Source organism: Pelobates fuscus, chromosome 10 (genome assembly GCF_036172605.1).
Source record: "Pelobates fuscus isolate aPelFus1 chromosome 10, aPelFus1.pri, whole genome shotgun sequence".
Taxonomy (NCBI): domain Eukaryota; kingdom Metazoa; phylum Chordata; class Amphibia; order Anura; family Pelobatidae; genus Pelobates; species Pelobates fuscus.
The window spans coordinates 13,466,449-13,486,728 of NC_086326.1; the positions used below are offsets into that span (position 1 = coordinate 13,466,449).

The 20,280-nt window shown below is 38.4% G+C and overlaps 1 protein-coding gene across 1 annotated transcript in view; it reads left to right on the forward strand.

Moving 5' to 3' along the window:
• Positions 1-17,226, forward strand: part of SLF2 (SMC5-SMC6 complex localization factor 2) — a 43,480-nt gene extending 26,254 nt beyond the window's left edge. The window contains exons 6-20 of the mRNA XM_063433767.1: positions 1,055-1,143; positions 1,731-1,838; positions 2,650-2,817; positions 3,061-3,163; positions 3,537-3,612; positions 3,969-4,110; positions 6,270-6,372; positions 6,733-6,909; positions 6,994-7,091; positions 9,313-9,400; positions 10,279-10,383; positions 14,010-14,087; positions 15,079-15,165; positions 15,348-15,416; positions 16,496-17,226. Coding sequence (XP_063289837.1) covers positions 1,055-1,143; positions 1,731-1,838; positions 2,650-2,817; positions 3,061-3,163; positions 3,537-3,612; positions 3,969-4,110; positions 6,270-6,372; positions 6,733-6,909; positions 6,994-7,091; positions 9,313-9,400; positions 10,279-10,383; positions 14,010-14,087; positions 15,079-15,165; positions 15,348-15,416; positions 16,496-16,555 — 1,551 coding nt within the window. The 3' untranslated portion in view covers positions 16,556-17,226. The remainder of the gene's footprint in view (positions 1-1,054; positions 1,144-1,730; positions 1,839-2,649; positions 2,818-3,060; positions 3,164-3,536; positions 3,613-3,968; positions 4,111-6,269; positions 6,373-6,732; positions 6,910-6,993; positions 7,092-9,312; positions 9,401-10,278; positions 10,384-14,009; positions 14,088-15,078; positions 15,166-15,347; positions 15,417-16,495) is intronic.
• The last annotated feature ends 3,054 nt before the right edge of the window (positions 17,227-20,280 follow it).

The window sequence follows — 20,280 nt, forward strand, 5'->3', positions numbered from 1 at the left end:
TGACATAGAATAGCTGAATCACCAATAATCTGGAGGGTGTTCAGCAATGTTTAACGTCAATGCATGCTTTGTCATTGTGGGTCTTTTTATAATTACATTTATAGAGTGTGTGCGCACTATTAGCAGTTTATTTTAAGGAGTACTTGCTCAGATGGCTCACAATCCATGCGGTACAGGAATATAAACTGATCTGCTCTGTAAAGAACAGGCAGATCATATAATATTGCTATTCAATCATTCACTTTGCAGTCCTGCATGCTTAATACATAGTTATTGGAAATCTGCCTTCTCTGTATGCTGGGGCAGTGGCTCTATCTTCATAGGTTTTGTGTACTTCTTCCTCACCATTAAAGTGTATCTATTTTGGAGAGGGATTCTTTGAACTGTGAGAGAAGTGATTAGAAGATGTTTTCGAAGCAAGCTCTGATGACTTGCATCCTGCTCTATAGCACCAAAGACAAAGTTCATGTCTGTAGACAGACTATTTGCTTCATTGTGTTGAGCTGGTTATAGTGCCTGGAGTCCCTTGGTGTCATCCTTTCATACAGTGTTAAACAGTTTTTAATGCTGAATGAGTTTCTTCAGCAGCCCATCCCCTCTGTGTTGCTTTGTCTAATGAGCAGCATGCAGCTGTGATTGGCTGATTGTTGGTTACTGCATTTAGCCCATCAGAGCTCCTATTGCCGTATGAATGGTTATGGCTATAAATAAGTGTGCAATCTCTGCATTAGCCTGCCTGAAGGGTTGCCAAGGACCCTTATTTAGTGTTAAACTTCTCACAAATGGTTTAAGTCTGATTGGAGGGACTATAACTAATTCAAAAAGATGATCTGGTTATAGTGCCTACAGTGTCCCTTTAATAATGTGCACATGGCTAAATATTACATTTGTATAAATCATTTTGTATAATGCTTCTTGTAATTTATAGTTTATAGATCTTTATTACTGTACAATGTTATGTAAATATTTTATTGTTTTGACCTGCTTTGACTATTAAATACAAATAGGCTGATGTGATTATTATTTTTTATTTTTTTTTTTTTCTATTTGTTAGTCCAGAGCCACTCTTCCTGTGTCATATGTGAACAGTCTGGACAATCTCTTAAAGGAAAAGATGGAGAGAGAAAGGCTAGTATCCAATAATTATTTCACTTTTTGAAATTTATTTAATGCAGTGTCTGTTGAGAACAATAAATGACTGACAGTAGCCAATCAATGCCTACCATTGCGTTCAATGAGAGAGCTGTAGCAACCCACACTTTTCTGTAGTATAATGAGATACATACGGAAGCAGTTGTAATGGCAGATTCTATCTTCTGGGTCCATACAGCAACGTGCACACTCCCACTCTGCTTGCTTCTTTCTTAAAAGAAATAAAGGAACCTATTGCATCTTCATGTGTGCACCTGTGTGTTCTACCATTGAAACTCATGGAAGATTTTGCAGTTGTATTTTGTCTGCCGTGCTTTTATGATTTCTTCTTGGAAGTGGTGAAAAGGCTGGGTGGAACAGCTACACACTCCCTCTTCGTATCTAATTCTATGCTAACACCAGCTTTTTTTTTTTTCTCAGTAGTTTCATGGATATAATTATGTAGGATTATTCACTAAAGTGAGATGTGAGCCACAATAGCCAAACTTGAAAATGTCTCCAAGTCCTTTGTTTCCAGCAATTCCCTGCCAGTGTTACATGCATCCATTGATTGGTTTTCTTCTACTTTTTCATGATAGATTATGTGAAATTGAAAAGAAGCTGTGTGACGATCTGGAGCAAGGAATGGGCTTACCACCAGAATACACCAGCAGTTTTGAAGAAGGAGAGCTTGCAGAGGAACACCAGTAAGCTCATTTACTCCTTTTTTTTTTTTTTAAAGAATACTTTGTAGTCCTTGCCACATTTGTGGTATAACGTTGTACGTGGTTAATACTGAAACCTGAAATACAGTTAACAACGTACCTTTTTGGCATAGATTTACAATTTAGAAAGAATCCGTTTCTGGCGTATACAAGTAGCCTAATTAGAGGACTGTTTGGGGGGTTTTATAGTGTATTAATCCAGTAAACACTGCTACTGCATATAATTTTGTCAAGTAGGAAGCAAGCATGTTTTAAAAAAAAAAAAAAACCTTTCGTTGAAGAGGGGGGATTACATTCAGATAGCTTCAGTGAATTGTGAGTCAAAATGGTTTAATTGAGGGATAAACAAATTTGTCAATCACACTCATGTTGCTTCTACAGTTCCTCTAAAACTCAAATGATGGGTGCAGCTGGATCAAGATTGTAGATTGCATAAAATGTACAGTTTATCACAGTTCCATGGTTAACTGACACTGTTAATGCAATGTTTATTTATGTAAATCCTGTTTGTTCGTATTCCAATAAAGCTGAATCCCCTTGAGTTCACTAGGATTCTTGCTTAAATGGTTATTCCTAGCAGGAATACCCTGGTGATGTTTGCTGGTCAGGGGGCAAATCGTTTTTACATCAGTTTGCTTTTTTCCTGGGCTCTGAAGAGCGCTGAGCTGCAATGAATGTCGGCTTTGCCACATCAGCTTCTGCCGATATCACTACTGTACAGTAGGAAGGAGCAATGAGTAACCATGCAAGGTGTCATTGTTGTCTAATTCCGTGCCATTTGTTTTCTCTACAGGGAGTTTGTGAACAAGTATTCTGTAGTCACAAACGTTATTCCAGATGAAAACCCCGGTGAAGACATATTTCAGTTGGATATGTCTAGAAAAATCTTCAACCACTCCACACTCGATTTGAGGACTTCTAGCTTCTCTTCTCAAAGCCCAGAAGAAATTCTAATCTTTAAGTAAGGTGATTTTCATGCATGCTTAATCACAGGCCAGTAAATCTGTAGAACTGAGAATTGAAATACAATGTTTTACTGCAAACCGAATTTGTTCTTTTTACCTAGCATTTGCAATTATTTTATTAATTACGCACGTCCTGATGTATTGACTTGTGCAATTTGAAATGACAAATATTTCATTTTCTGTTTGTGTCACACTGGACAGACCAGGTAGATGATCTTTCATCTTTTTCTTTCATTTAGATGCGATCTGGAGAATCAACTCCTATTGGCCACTCAAGGATTCTTCGGCCATGTGTATAGATTTAAAAAATGCCCAGCTCTTCTAATGAAATGGTTGTTTCAGGTAAGCTTAATAAATACCTTATGTTCATGTAACAGCCCCATATGAAATTCGAAAAGTGTGTATCCACAATATTGCTTTTCCTGCAAGGGACATCTTATATTATAATTTTATCATCGTGTGCATAAATTCTTCACCTAGAGAAAATATAATTCAGAAGACCAGTATACCTGTTTGGGAGATTTGTTTGTGTGCATGCTCCTGATTCAGTTTGATTTGTTTCCAAAAGTTGTTAAAAGAAACACTCTAAGCAACATGACTGTTCCCGTGAGCTGTAGTGGGAGTATGTATATGGTTACCATTCGTTGCAATACAACATCTTTATTATTCAGACGCATTGTGTTGATTTAACAGAACATAACCAATCTCTTTCCAGATGTCTTCTGTTCATCCTTCATACATAGTTTCAATGAAAATTCTAAATACGTTGATGGAAATTACATGCAACAATAGTAAGTATCTGCACTGTAGCAAATTGCCTTCCAGAGTTTCTGGGGATGTACGTTCACAACCACATTTACATCTCCAGAATCCAAAGCTGACTACTCGGAGTGAATATATTAAAAAGCCTGGTGCGGGGCAAAAGCACAGAGTCAGGTGGTCATAGAAGAATTATCTATACAAAGTAAACTTATACAAATCAATCGCTCCTTCATCTCGTCTAAAAATGGGACGCACTTGGTAGTAAACTCCAGTTTCAAGTAGATTTCTTCTCTCCAGTGCGTTTCTGTATGTTTTGTCGCCGCATTGATGCACATGATTTTTTTGAGATTTACATTTTTAAGAGATGCTTTGTCTGTCTCACCAGTTTCCTATTCTGAAGCGCACGGCAGTCTCTGGACTCCTTCAGTGCTGGATGTGGCTACGGTGTTTGCCAATATGGGAATTAGTTTCCAAACACTTTTTCCTCTTCCTCAACTTCAGCCAACCTTCACTGGTAGAGACTTAGTGTAAGTACCGTCTCGGCGTATTACGGGGTCCAGAAATGCAGGATACAGCAATAAAGGGAACTGTGCTCGGCCAGTCAGTGAAAATAAAAAAAGTGATTGCCGTGTAATTGTTATCATTCATACAGTAAATGCTTTGTGTTATCGTGGATACCCGTGTGATGTAATGCATATTAATGTAATAGCAGGTTTGGAAAAGTATATTGGCAGAGTAAAATATTTTATTGTATCACTTGTGAGCTTTGGCATCTTGTTAAATAAACACACACATTGAGCTTTATCTTCTTTTCACACCGAGCACCATAACCACTGCAGCCTGCTGTAATGGGTATGGTACCAGGAGTGCTCTGGCCCCCTCCCAGTCTGAGTAATCCGTTAAGTAGTAGTCTGTTAAGAACTGTTGAAGTGGTTATAGTACTTGGAGAGTTCTTGTAAAGTAAACAAGAAAGCTTTAAATCTTTATACAGTCACCAAGCTTTGCTGTCTTGCTTTGCCAAAACAAGGCATTTTACCAGGGTTACTCCAAGCACCATCAGCACTTCAGTGATTTTATGTGGTCATGGTGCCTGGAATCTGTATGTGCAGCGTTTTTCTTTAATATGCTACATATTCTGAAATAAGCCCCTTATCTCAGTGGAGGTGTACCTCCAGTTACACCTCCAGCAGCGTCATAGGTATGTCATCAGCCATGAAAAAAGGGAGAAAATAAGACAGTGTGTACTATCACAGACGCTACACCCTAGGGTAATATCGCCTGGTGTAACCTCTAGTCTTAGGTACCGAAATGAGACTCCGGGGGGCTTGACCCCAGTGTAAATTATAAACAGAAACAGAAGAATAGATGCTAGTAGTCTCAGTGCGGACAAAGCCCTGAGGCTAGATGCATATCCTGGAAATAAAGATAGTGTTGTAGATGATGTTGTTATCAAGATCCTGTCAAAAAATATATTAATAAGTAAAAGCTGTCCAGACCAATAGATCTACTAAAATGAAGCTTTATTAGAAATGCCTTGTTTAAAGAGAATTAATCCCAATTAGCAGACAATCTATAGACTGTATCATTCGATATCATAGATGCCATCATCATCCTATAGAGACAAGGATTGGGGTTCTAAACTACAAGTATTAGTGATGCTGAGAGGTGTGTTTTTAGTATACTACGGATAGGGTAATATTGGGATTGATTCTCTTTAAACAAGCCATTTCTAATAAAGCTTTGTCCGCACTGAGACTACTAGCATCTATTCTTCTGTTTCTGTTTATGTCCTCAGCAATCCCAGAAGTAAAGTTAGTCACTGTTTTATCGCAGTCAGACAAAGATTGTCGACCACCCTGGCAGCATTATAGGGGTGTCATCAGCCAGCTCATAACTAGAGTCAGCTATGCAGAAGCTGGAAGCTTATCAGTGGGCCTCCAGATAGCATAGGAGTCCAACGGAGACCCACATAATGGGACTAAACTAATTACCCTTTTACCAGGGAACTAGGCCAGGCTATAGTAGATCTGATGCTTGGAGTAACCCTTTAATTCGGTTTTATTTTCTGCCACTTTCTTCCTATCCCAGTGGCGAGTGTTTACCATCTTAACCCCTTAAGGACCAAACTTCTGGAATAAAAGGGAATCATGACATGTCATGTGTCCTTAAGGGGTTAATGCATAGCCTGTCTAGTGTACTGCATTCTCTTTCACACTGTGAGGAAGTGATTTACCACATGCAGTTTGTAGAAGGTTAAAGTCCCTGGCTCATTGATGTTCTCTGATGCATATCTGGTATATGATAAGCTCCCTTGCTTTGCATATTTAATGAATCTTTATTGCTATGTTTTGTAAATGAATCTATATTCTTTTTTTATTATTCAAATTGCAAGTTCTTATTCTTTTAATATAGGAATCAAACCTCTACACTATACAAGCTTTTCAATAAGCATAGGCAAAGAAAATCTAGATGTCAAGATTTTGCAAGTGTGTCCTTCAAACCAGGAATGTTAAAATTGGGGCTTTTTAGACGTTACTGAATTACAACTCCCAAAAATACTCTTTAGTTACGCAGCTAGCAGAGAATTATGGAAGTTGGTGTCCAACAAAATCCATGGGGCTGAAATTTAAACTGCACTTTTACTGTACAATAAAAAATAATCTTGACGATTTGTTTTTCATCTTAGATCTGCAGTTCCCTCCTCATCCATACCAGAGGAAAACCCATGTAACGATTCTAAACAAGTATATAATCACATTCCAGTAATGCACTTAACCCACGTGATCAAGGTAAGGAAGGCTTCACACCTACCTCTATTGTAATAGGAAATATTAGGAATACGTAAGAGTATGTATACAAAAGATACTTGGTGTGTCCTTGCAAATAAAAACTGTGGGAGCCCTTTAATTTAGACAAGGATCTTCTTAATGTAGCATGTTACATTTATCAGTTGTTTATTGACACCTAGCTCACTGATTGAGATCCTAAAATGTGTAATCCCATTGTAAATTCGCAACAAGTCCTGGTGTAGTGCATGAACTCCGGCACGGCTTTTGCTTGAGGTTAACAGTTATTTTAAAACGTAATAGTGGATCAGCATATATTTCACTAACAATATAATAAAGGAAATCTTGTTTGTCTTTCTACAGTTTCTTGGTTTCTGTACAACCGTTCACCCAGAAAGTTTTGATGACCAGGAGACGCTATTGCTATTAGTCATGTTATTGAAAATGTATTTGGAGAAACGTTTAAGACACACTTCTGTTGTAGACTTGCATAGTCTGGTAAAAAACTTGCTTCGAGGCATCAAAGAGTGGGATGTCAAGGTGAGCAGCGATCCTTGTGATCTTTGGACTGTGCTGTCAAATCTGAAGTTGCACATCCTGACTCACAACTTGTTTTGTTTTAAGATGCCCGAGCTCTGCACGGCAATTTGTCAACTTTCCAATCATCACCATAATTATGTCAAACTTGTACAACTCGTTCCAGCATCAGATCTTCGTGGAAGGTAACTTTTATTAATTTATAAATATACTTTACAATATGCCTGAATATGGTCTCAGAACTGGGATTTGTTTGTTCTTTTGAAAGCATAGAGTTTGTTACAACTGGGATATATGGGTTTTTGCCCAATAAAAAGAGATTTGAAAAAAAAATTAAAACACCAATCCTTAACAGCAAGAGACTACTTGGGTAGCTCTGGGACCATCTACAAATTAGTGAGCTTCAAACAGCTTAATATACTCTTTCCAATTGATTTATATCCATTATAATACATTATCTAAGGCTTAGAGTGACCATTTAACGCTAAACCTGGTCCAAAGTGTAATTGACATTTACATCACTGTACATGTCAGTTTTTGTTTTTTGTCTACTATACAGCCCAGTAGGTCCAGGGCTGAGATGAAATGACTTGATATTACTATAAATAAATGGCAATGCCCAGAAAAAGACCTTGGAGCTAATGGCGTGCGTTTTGTCTTTGGCTTCCCTCCCAGATCTCCTGGACTTTTTCTTGCCTTGCTCTGATTCTTGGTGGGATAGTACATATGCTAGAATCATTTCATATCCATGCCTTTTCTGTCTGAAACATGTAATAGTGAGAAAAATAAATAAATAAAATATGCTCTAGTCCAGGGGTAGGCAACCTTTTAGCAGCACCGTGCCGATATAGGATTGTGAAGTCCCGTAGCGTGCCGTCCTATTTTTTTTTTTTTTTTAAATTGAGGTGTGTATACTGCCGTATTCTGCTTGTTATTTTTACTGTAATTGCTTTGTATCGTTGTATATGTGCGTATATGCAGGGCCGTCTTTAATATTGACTGGACCCTGGGCAAAGCATTTGCTTGGGGCCCCCTGGACCCTGTCCCCCCTTCCTCCTCCCCAGGCATGCAATCACGTCCTCCACCCCAACGCTGACACACACAGACATACACACACACAGATATGCTGACACTCACACACAGACATGCTGACACACACCCCGATATACTGACACACACACACACACCGATATACTGACACACACACTGACAGACACAGACACACAGACATACAAATACTGACACACACAAAATTTACACTTTAAAACCCACCCTCCAGTTTCCTACCTTTCCTGCTGGTGGCTGAAGGTGTTGAGAGTTGGGGGTCTGGCTCTCTTGGCCAGCCAATCTCCACTCTGCCTACTCTTCTTTCCCACGCGCTCCTCTCTTTGTGGGAGGAAGTGATGCACGGCCGTCCCTTCCTCCCAGCCTGCTGCCAAAAATCAAGGGGTCCACTCGCGCTGTTAAAGCGCCCCAGCGCGCGACCAGACCCCTGCTGACAGAAGCCCACCGAGTGGCCCTTTGTGCATGGGCCAGCCGGTGGGCCTCCTTAGTGTGCGGATTACCGGCCGGGGGGTGAGAAATAGTTGAGGCCAGCAGGGCTCACGGTGCAGCTGCCCCATTTGCCCCGAGTTAAAGACGGCCCTGCGTATATGAGCTATTATATTGTATATGTTCATGAGTAGTTTATGGTATTGTGTATGATACATATGAATGTAAGCTGTGTATGAGGGCTGCTTGTGAAATTGTGTGTGTGGATGGATATGTCACATTGTGTGTTTGTTAGTGTGTGGGGGTTGTTTGGGGTATTGCATGTGAGAGGCTGCATGTGGGGTTGTGTGCATGTATGTGGATTGTTAGTGGTGTTGCGTTTGTTCGGATTGTGTGTATGTTTGTGTGTGGGCTGTCTGTATTATTTGTATGGTGGGAAGGGTTATTCTGCATTTCTGTGTATATCTAGCAGTGTGGGTGACTTCCCTGGGTTCCAGTGGGGACCAGGCCGGCCAGGTACATGTCAAAGACAGGAGCTGCAACTGCGTGCTGCTCTACTACTGTGTGGATTCCCATTCACAAGTGCAGGGAGGAAGTGATTTGAGATCACTTCCTCTATGTGCTGCTATGCATAAATTGAGGATTGTCCTTCACCACCTTTTCGGATTATCAGATATCTGCAGTTTTACTGGGACTCCTGATAGGCCAGAGCCTGTTTGGCTCTAGCAGCCTTGAGTGCCGTGCAAAGGCACCTCGAGTGCCGTGCATGGCACTAGTGCCGTAGGTTGCCTACCCCTGCTCTAGTCAATCACTTGTACAAATTTTTTTAAAGTGCAGTTAACATAAAAAAAGAAAATTAATTTTTTTTTCATTTGCATGTACATGTCATCAGTTTGATTTGTTTACATTTTTCAGACAACTTAGAAGACATCTTGGTCTGATGTGCATTTCAAAACTCCTTGATCAAGACTATACATCTATACCCACAAATTATGACTCACAGGTTTGTTTGTATGTATGTATGTATGTGTATGTGTGTGTAAACTCCCAGCCCCTACTCACCTCTGACGTTCCAGTGTTCCCACCCACCTGCACCCTTAAAACAATACAATTCTCCTTGGTGGGCCATCTTTTATTTACAGGCCCACTGGGACGTTGGTTTCGGGACGCTATCCATTACATACTAAATTCCGAGCACAAATAAATATATATATATATATATATATATATATATATATATATATATATATATATATATATTTAACCTAGTACAGTACTTGAGTTTTTCCATGCTAGCTCCCCAAACCTTCAGTTTTTAGACTACAGCTTTTCACTGATTGAGCAGATGTTGCATCATTCCTGCTTATCAGACATCTCAAACTCTGGCCCCCGAGATGGTGTAGAACTATAACTCCCATTATTCTCTGGTTGTGGCGTACATTCAAAGAATTGGTAGGCCATCAACTTCTGGGGTGCCAGAATTGGAGATCCCTGATATACATGGTTCTACAAAATAGCATTCAGGTCAGATGCCTTGAAATTACACATGAGTCTATTCTGCCTTGTCAGAAAATATTCCTTTGGCTGCCTCAATACCGCACAGATCACACTGCAGGTCCTATCCAATATTATGCATAGAACATAGAATTTAAATTTACCATGTTTTGAGAATCAAGCGTTATTGAATAATGTGCTCAGTATGGTGTAAACGGTACTGTATGTGAAATGCACTGTTGGTGTGTAGCAGCTAGTTACCACCAATGATCCCTCACACATCTCTGGTCAAACTGGCCTCCAGAAATATGGAATGTAGGATTGTCCTGTTGCTACCAGTAGGCCTTTTTATTTTATTTTTTTTGCTCATTTATTTTCTTTTCCTAGATGATATTTTTGTGCAACAGTATGGAAAAAATGAAGCCATCTACTCTGATTAAGAAAATGCAGAGCAACCCTGAGAGTGATTGCACATCTGATCTGGAGCAAGAGGTAATCAATTGCCCATTTACATTGAAGGTTCATTCTTCTAAAGCTTGGTTTAGCACTTCACTGCAGATAATAAATTGGTAGTTGTATTATGGTGACCAGCTAAATACAAAAGAATGGCCAGAGCCAATGCCTGAGTGAGGACATGATGTAGAGTTTGTTAATAACAAACTCTTAATTCAATCATTAATTGACTATTTAGATTTTTGTGCAGGACCACCACTACTGCTCACTGGAATCTTGACCCGGTGGGCAATGTTGGTGGAATTATAACCAAACTGGGAACGTTGTAGTTGTCGTATTATCTGTCATTATTTTTTTTTATTAAAAATGGCACGACTGGCATTCTTCCTGAAATAATATTAGACAAATATCTTGGGCCTGGCACCGTTGGCTTAAGGTTGGAGAGTTTTTATGTAGCAGGGTGTCAGAGCCTATGTCTGTAGTGGAGATGCTGCACGACATCTTGAGAATATGTATCAGTAATCGTTTACTTTTTTATATGTACCTAATTTATGTAAATTACATTAGCGGATTATTACATTAAAGAAAATAAAAATCCCAGTTACCCTTTATACAAATGGTTTTTACTGTTGAACAAACTTAATTCTTCGCACCCCTTTATAAGCCTTCTGTTCGTATATGAAGGATTCTCACAGCATGTAAAACCCCACTAGAAAAACAAGTTTATTTTGGAGATTTGCTGATGAATATGATATTAGGGATCGACCGATATTGATTTTTTAGAGCCGATACCGATACCGATATTCTGTAAACTTTTAGGCCGATAGCCGATATAATTTGCCGATATTCTGTACATTTACCATTTTGGAAAATAAAAACTATTTCTAAAGGTAAATGCACAAAATATACATGCCACGTGTAGTGGATGCAGTGTGCTTAGACAGGGGAGCTGTGTATGTTTGTGTAGTGTGTGTGTAGTGGATGTAGTGTTTGTGTAGTGTGTGTGTGTGTAGTGGATGCAGTGTGTGTGTGTGTGTGTGTAGTGGATGCAGTGTGTGTGTGTGTAGTGGATACAGTGTGTATTTGTCTAGTGTGTGTAGTGGATGCAGTGTGTATTGTGTATTTGTCTAGTGTGTATATAATGAAAGCAGAGTGTTTGTGTAGTGTGTAGTTAGTGTGCGTAAAGTGAATGCAGTGTGTGTGTAAAGTGAATGCTGTATATACTAAATGCAAAGTGTGCGTGTTTGTGTAGTGTGTGTGTATATAAGGAATGCAGAGTGTGTGTATTTGTGTAGTGTGTGTATAGTGAATGTAGTGTGTTTATATAATGCAGAGTGTGTGTGTTTGTATAGTGTATGTATATAATGCAGAGTGTGTGTGTAGTGTGCATTATATATAAACACACTACACAAACACACACTGAATTATATAAACAAACTACACAAAGACACTGAATTATATAAACACACTACACAAACACACTGTGTATATAATGCAGTGTTTATATAATGCAGTGTTTGTATAGTGTGTGTATAATGCAGTATGTTTGTATAATGTGTGTATATAATGCAGTGTGTTTGTAGTGTGTGTATATAATGCAGTGTGTGTTTGTATAGTGTGTGTGTATATAATGCAGTGTGTGTTTGTATAGTGTGTGTGTATATAATGCAGTGTGTGTTTGTATAGTGTGTGTGTATATAATGCAGTGTGTGTTTGTATAGTGTGTGTGTATATAATGCAGTGTGTATATAATGCAGTGTGTGTTTGTATAGTGTGTGTGTATATAATGCAGTGTGTGTTTGTATAGTGTGTGTGTATATAATGCAGTGTGTGTTTGTATAGTGTGTGTGTATATAATGCAGTGTGTGTTTGTATAGTGTGTGTGTGTATCTAATGCAGTGTGTTTGTATAGTGTGTGTGTGTATCTAATGCAGTGTGTTTGTATAGTGTGTGTGTGTGTTTATAATGCAGTGTGTTTGTGTAGTGTGCATTATACACACACACTATACAAACACACACTGCATTATTATAAACACACACTATACAAACACACTACATTATTATACACACACTATACAAACACACTGAATTATATACACAGTGTGTTTGTGTAGTGCATGTGTATAATAAGAGTGTATGTGTGAGGGGGCATTTTATTAAATTATTTTTTTTATTTTTATATTAATTTTTTTTATATATATATATTTAATTATTATTATTAGTTTTTTGTTGTCCCCCTCCCTGCTTGTTGCCTTGCCAGGGAGGGGGGATATGTTAATCCCTGGTGGTCCAGTGGCATTGGCTTAGCTGTGGGAGGAGGGGCAGCAAGCGTTTACTCACCTCCCAGCAGCTCCTCCAGCTCCCATGTGTAAATCTCGCGAGACCCGCGGCCGTGAGAGCTGGCCGCGGGTCTCGCGAGATTTACACTGGGGAGCTGGAGGAGCTGCTGGGAGGTGAGTAAACGCTTGCTGCCCGCCCCCACCAGGACCGCCGGGCTTGTAATGAGCCTGGCGGTCCTGGGAGGTATTATCGGCAATATCGGTATCCCTATTGGCCGATACCGATATTGCCGAAAATACCGAATATCGGCCGATTATATCGGTAAAACCGATAATCGGTCGATCCCTATATGATATACATTTCTGATACATTGGAGGTGCAGAGAAGAAGCTCAGGAGCAAATTTTTAATCTTACCACAATGATTAAAGGAACACTATAGTGTCAGTAATACAAATTCTTATTCCTGACACTAAAGGTCTAAATAGCTGTTTAGGCCCTCGCCCCCCCAATTACCTCTGGTTTAAAAGGTGATTTTACTTCTATTTTTTTTTTGTGTAGTCTGGTAGTTGCTGGCTTCTCTGAGGGTGATGATCTCTGCCAATTAAATTATTTTCCATAGGAAAGCACTTGGAGGCAATCGCGCATGCGCAGCAAAACACCGCTCTACGCCAAACACCATCTCCTTATAGGCAGTGTTTACATTAAAAAGCCTACAAGGACATACTACACATACCATAACAACTACATTAAGCTATAGTTTTTCTGGTAACTATAGTGTCATTTTAAAGGGATACCCTAAGCAGCAACATATAACCATCAGCATAATAAATGTTATAATGTACAGATCATGTCTCTCACTTCTTCACTTCTCTGCCATTTAGGAGTTAAATCACTTTTGTTTCTGTTCATGCAGCCCATGACACGCCTCTTCTGACTCCCAAAGCTTCTTTGAAAAAAATTTTTTCATTTTACATCGAATCTGAGAGCAATTTGTTTATTTTAGAAGTTTTATCTCCTGCTTGTGTAATTATACTTTAATCCCACACAAGGCTCGTGCAGGCTTTAGCATGCCATCAGCAGAGCAGGACATAAGATAATAAACGAAGTTTAAACCTTAGGTCTCATTTTATAAGTAATGTGTTTGGAGACTGTGTAAGTCACATGCAGGGAGGTGAGTAGAGTTGCATAAACAAAGGAATTTAACTCTTAAATGGCAGAAAATTGAGCAGTGAGCCTAGAGCATGATCTATACACTAAAACCACTACATTAAGCTAAAGTTGTTTTGGTGCTTCTAGTGTCCCTTTTAAGTACCACTGATGTGTGTGCGTATATTCCTGCAAGTCCCATGGGTACTGAAAGAAACGTAATTCTAATTAATTTCAGGCATACTACCTGACATTCAGTCTACTCAATTTAACCAACGATGCCAGCTCTTCTGATGAACATATTTCTAAGCAGAGGGTAAGTTTTATTCTAGATTTGTCTTTATGTTGCTTTTTCTGGAATATCTTTGAAATGCTTTATCTAATGCACCAGAATCAAAGGATTTCACTGGTGTAAGAACGAGTGTAACAGCATGCTGACAAGAATGTGGCTTTGTTTTCTCTTTACGCCAAATAAATATAAATTCAACCAAAATTGCAGTTTTAGAGATCTTAAGAGCTATGGCCTTGACTTAATATTCTTGGAAAGCTTTACAAATGATAGAGATAGAATGAGTGTGAGTGTGTCAGTCTCCAGATAGAAAGAGGAAGTCATAAGGTTCCGCCCTGTGTCCCCTCCCCGCGTTTTAGGGGGAAAGGAACAATTTCCTCTTTCGTGCAAAATGGAATGATGGGAGTAATATATGTCATCAATTACAATCTCATGGTTTGATTGGCTGTTAACTCTGATCAGCTAGCCTTGTCTGAGTTAGTCACAAAAGTGTGACATGCAGGGAATTTAAACCGACTCAAATCTTGGGCCTGAATGCGTTCTAATAAATAAAAATACTCTTGGGTTTTCAAAATGACTCTGAAGCATGCTAACACAAACCAGTAAAGTAAATGAATTACGCTATAAGCAATAAGATGATTGATGGCAGTCGGTGGGTTTCTTAAAATCAGGATGCTAGTTCCCCTTTAGAACCCTTTAGAATCTTATTGGTTAATATAACTTAATATGTAATTGAGACACGAGAGGATTTTACTTTCTATCATCCAAATAAATGACTCGTATAATTCTTTACTATAACTTGTTGAGTTCCTTTTAAAGCTTTCAAGGCATGTATGTAGACCAGCATGCAGAGTACACTGAGCCACAACTTCACAGCCTCGAGTCGGTTTAGCACCCTGGAAAAGAAGGAAAACCGCTTTTTTTTTTTTGGACCACTTCTATTCCATCTTGGCCGAGTGAACAAACCATGTCTGCTATTATGTAGTGTTTATTTTCAGTATTTTATTTTTCTTTACAGAACTATCTGCTTAAACTTTGCATAGCCCTGGAGAAGCATATTAAATGTGACATTCGAGAGAATGCAAGGCTGTTCTACAGAACAAAGGTAAGTTGCCGAAAAATTCTGTACATTTTATATATTCTAGAAACATTTTCTTTTCATAGCTCCCTAATTGTATGTCTATGGGACATGCAGCAGTTGTTGAATGCAAATAAGTTTTAAACACGTTTCTCAGTCTGTTTTAGAGTCTGTGTGAAAATGAATTTACTATGTTTTTTCGTTTGTAGGTGAAAGATTTGGTTGCAAGAATTTATGGCAAATGGCAGGAATTATTACAAAGCACTCGTCCTGATCAGGTAACGTAAATGCTTTGAGGGGAGACTGTATTCTCAATCAGAACAGCAAGACCTGGACATGGTATCTCACACTTCTTTCACAAGAAAAGGCTATTTTGTAAAGAGTCTGTTCTTGTGGTACAGCCATATGTTTTTTTGTGACTATCTTTTTATTTATTTTTTTAAATTTACATATGTGTACATTTAGTAGGCAATGCGAATATTTGAGACGTGCAGGTCTCTGATAGACAGTGATGTGAGACATGCAGGTCTCGGATTTGAAGAACCCATAGCAGAAATGAAAAATAACATGTTACAGTTAACATTTCAAATAAGCCATGTGGAGCAGGTGGTGAATACGATTAGGCAAGCCGGTAATAGTTCTTTCAAATTCTATTCCCTGTAATTAGCATTGGGATATGACTCATGAGTTGGTATTTCGTGTGGTCTGGGAGTTGAGCTTGCCTTTTTGGGAAGTCATAAGGTTCCGCCCTGTGTCCCCCTCTCTGCGTTAACAAGCAGTTTATCATCCCAGTTTGTTACATATCACACAGTGTGTGTGTGTCTCATGACCTCCAGTAGTTGGGACAAGGTGTTCGGCCTAACATAGGAGGTGTTGGAAGTCGGCTGATGCCATATTGAGTATCCAGTGGGCCAGCCAGATGTTTACTTCAGAGAAAGGTGCAAGGACTGTTGGAACTAAGGTGTTTTACTACTGTTTGCACACAGCACTAGCAGAAACTGGCTGCTGTATGGCCATAATAGACAGATTATATAGACTTGATTGGATGAAATTAAGACACATTCTTGGCATGTGTTTAGTTATCCTTAAGATAAATAGTTTGGAAGATTGTTGTGCATTGCTAGTTGGACAGTATTTTAGCTTTTTACCAAAATATATAACACTCGGATTGTACTCTTGCTCTGAAACGCAGAGGCTACCCAGATTTTACATATGTAATTCAAAGTTCTGGCTTTAAATAACCTAAAGCTAGTTAATTTTAAGAGTGTTTGGAGTATGTGGCTGCTTTCTACTTCAATGTATTAACAACAGGTCTTTTCATAATGCCTTAAACTTCAACACATCTCTTTTTTTGTAGGGGAAACTGCATGATTATTGGGAGCCTGTAGGTTCCAGCCCAGGCAGTTCACAGGAATAGAAGATTGGAATTTCTGTGAATATGTGATTGAACGGACACTGTGATCATCAGGACCGTGCAATAAAAATATCATCAATAAAAAGATTCTGCAAAGAAACCTACGTGACAATCCAATAAAAAGTGCTCCATGCTCTGTCATTGGCTGCGACAAATGCAATGCTGTCATGTTGTGCGGTTTAAGTTGCAAACATTGGCATATGGAAGGGAATATTTCTGCTTCCTAAATCCAATTGGGTTTGAGGAAGGCCTCAAACTGCACTAAGCATGTACTTTTTTATATTTTTGTTTTTCTCTCTTACTAAAGTATTTGACTATAATTTTTTTTTATATATGTATATATATATTTTGTATATGTTGAACTTTTTTGTACACATTGTACAGGTCAATGAAACAAAATCTAAATTTGTTTTAATATTTTTCTCTTTTTCCTCTTTACGCATTAGAAGTGGTCTGACATTTAAACCAGAACCAATACAGTTTGTACAAGTTTGTTTTATATGAAAAGAGAATATTAAAGTGAAAACTTCTAAGACAATAAACGCACTTTTCTCATAATAATGAAAAAACAAAAACCCTTTTGGTTTCAGTGAATGAAACTTCTCGTTTCTGTTATCTGTGCACTTAATTATATCGTGTTTCTCAAAAAGTTAAAACGGTTATTTATTTTCCCTCTTTAACCCCTTAAGGACCAAACTTCTTGAATAAAAGGGAATCATGACATGTCACACATGTCATGTGTCCTTAAGGGGTTAAATCTCTACCATGTCAAATGTTCTCTTCCATCGTCTACCTTTAATGACTGAGGTCAGTAACTGTTAACATACTGCCTAGTGCTCAATCTACTTATTAAATCAGTGGAGGGGAACAGACACAAACAAAACAGAACTAAATACAGCTTTAAATTTACATTTGGGAATTGTTTTTTTATTTTGTGAGATTCACTCCATTTTTCTATTGCAGCCCACTGTTTCTGATCTGATTTTACTCTCTATACTTGTGATTATTTTGTAAAGGAATCATTTCTTCCTTTTTAGCTTGTGTAAATGTGTATATTTGTCTGTCTACTTGCGTATATAACTTGTCTAGCTAATATAGAGCTATGAAATGATCCTTGGCTTGCTTTTGGTCTTGTCTAGAAAATGATTACAAATCTCCAAGGGATTATTAATACCTTGATTCTTTTGAAGTGAGTCAGATATGCAGCTAATTGGGTCAGATTGAAATTATTCTCAAATATTATTTAACCCCTTAAGGACACATGACTTGTGTGACATGTCATAATCCCCTTTTATTCCAGAAGTTTGGTCCTTAAGGGGTTAAACAATAAACATTTGGGCGTTTATTCATTTAACTGTGAATTGTGGAGAATTGACAAGGTGTTGCAGATTATAGACGTAAATAGTCAAATTTGAAAAGAGAAGTGGCCCTCACCACGGTTTATACAGCTTGCACATTTTTAACCTAGAATATGAAATGACCTTGTCAGATCACCATGTAGCCGTTTAGTAAATAAACTCCTTAGTTTACAGCGATGGTAAAGAGTGCATCAGGCTGTGTCTGAAATCTGTTTGTTTTAAGAGACGTTGACACATTTGCTTAATGTTTTTTTGAAATTAACATTTCCACGCAGGTTCCGAGTATACTGACACGATGCCTTGGTCTGTGCAGCTCCTGAAATCAAACTCAGCTGGAAGATTTTGCCATTCAGCCATGCAACACATAAAACTAATCTAAGGCAATATTATTTATACCTGCCATCATCTTGCATTTCATAAACTTAAACACATTTTAAAAATGCTGCGGGCTGTAAGAGTTGAACTAGTCAAGACAATATTGACCTACCCAGAATAATTAATAATCAGTAAATTATACCGTGAAAGGGTGTCTTTAAGCACCATAACCACTAAAACTTTGTTGCATTTAGACTTGCAGTTTCTCCACTATTTTTGTGAGACCCGACTTGTCCCACCAAATCCCTGCCCCTCAGGTACCACCAGGTAATGCTGAAGGTTCGCTTCTGTAGAATCCAGTCCAAGTTTAGATCACAATGATGTCTAAACATAGTTATAGTGCTCAATGTCCCTTTAAGAGGAATTCACATTACTATCTAACTATCTAGATGTTCATGTATTTATCTTTTATCGCTTACACTTTTGCACTTTGATACCTAATTTTTATGTTAAAATTAAAATGTTTAGTAAAAAGCAAAACACTTTGTTTTTTTTATTTCCCCCGCCTTCTCTTCTTAATACTTAAACGATCCCCCTAGGCACTGTCACAACTTTGCAAAATTGCAAGTGTGATTGTGTATAGAGCAACGTGTACCTTACTCTCAGTTCAACTCCAGTGTTGTTTGGGGCGGGGGGGGAGGTTTAGTACAAGTTTTGCATGAAGTGTCTGCAAAATCTGGACTGCGCTGTCTGCCTGCTGCCGATAACTGCACATAACCCATGTAACCCAGGAACTGTACTATGCGTATACTGGAAGCTTATGGCTGGTATCATTTTACTTCGCAGCTATGCTTATGATAAGGGATAAGTGTGGCTGCTCTGTAGAATAAACTGCTTATTCTATGGTTTCCTCCCTGTGCAAAGATTTTGTGGTATTAGAGTCTCTTCCTGATAAGGAAAGACTGACCGACTAAACAGTACATTGAGGGAAAATTTGAAGGCATGTAAAGTTAGGTTTTTGTGTTTACTTGAATTATCTTTAATGCACAACATATAGTAATCTATTTCTTAGTAGACCGATACCCAGTGGGGCCATATTATAGAAATTTACATGAATGTCTCTATAACAACCAAAGCAGAAAGGCTGTTACAAATTAGGTCAAATGTGTTTCTGTGTACAAAGCACATGTATCATTTTTCTTTTTTTGGGGGGGGGGGGGGTCATGGGCATGTGAAACCATGGTAAATAAATGTTCCTTGTATGCTGCTACTGTACAGAGACCAACATAGAATCATTCTAGAAATTCTGGATATGACAGAGCAATACTGCACAAACTTAATGAACACCAAATTATACTTTCAGACAATTGTTTCTATATCATAAACACAATCCAGTAAATGTATTAACCAAGATAAATTACTACGGAGTTCAGTTATGCTTGGAAGTCCTATTTAAGTTTTGTGATATTAACTTTTGGACATCCAAGAGTAACTCACCTCAGCAGTTTTATTTCCCTAGCGGGAGTGCCAAGAAAGACCCACTCAGGGGAATAAAGCAAGTGCAAGTGTGCAACCTCTTTGTTGCGGTTTGCAGCTATGAACTGTTAAAATAACAAAACAAGACACACTAAGGTATGACAGAATGTAACCCCTATAGGACACAGACACATGGCATCTGCTGGGCCCTAATCCTGTTATATAATTACCCAGTGTGGGCATTAGCCAGGAGAGCAATTCCAACTTTCTGATTGACAGCCCAAGGAGGCGGCCCTATACACAGAAATAAAAGTATTTATCTCTGGAATTAAACCTGTTTAAAAAGAAAGGGGACAGGGCTTTTGTACTGCAACCACTTTATTATTAAAGTAAAATTGCTATCGTGCTTAATGTTTTAACTCCCATTTGCTTTTCTTCACTTCTGTTTGCCCTTTCTGATTGGCTGTATTGTCAGTCACATTATTTTTTTTTATTAAAATTGTGCTGACATATTATGAAATGTATATCTCCAAGTTTGTTCATTTCTGTTAATGTTGCTAAATTATATTCTCGTGGTTG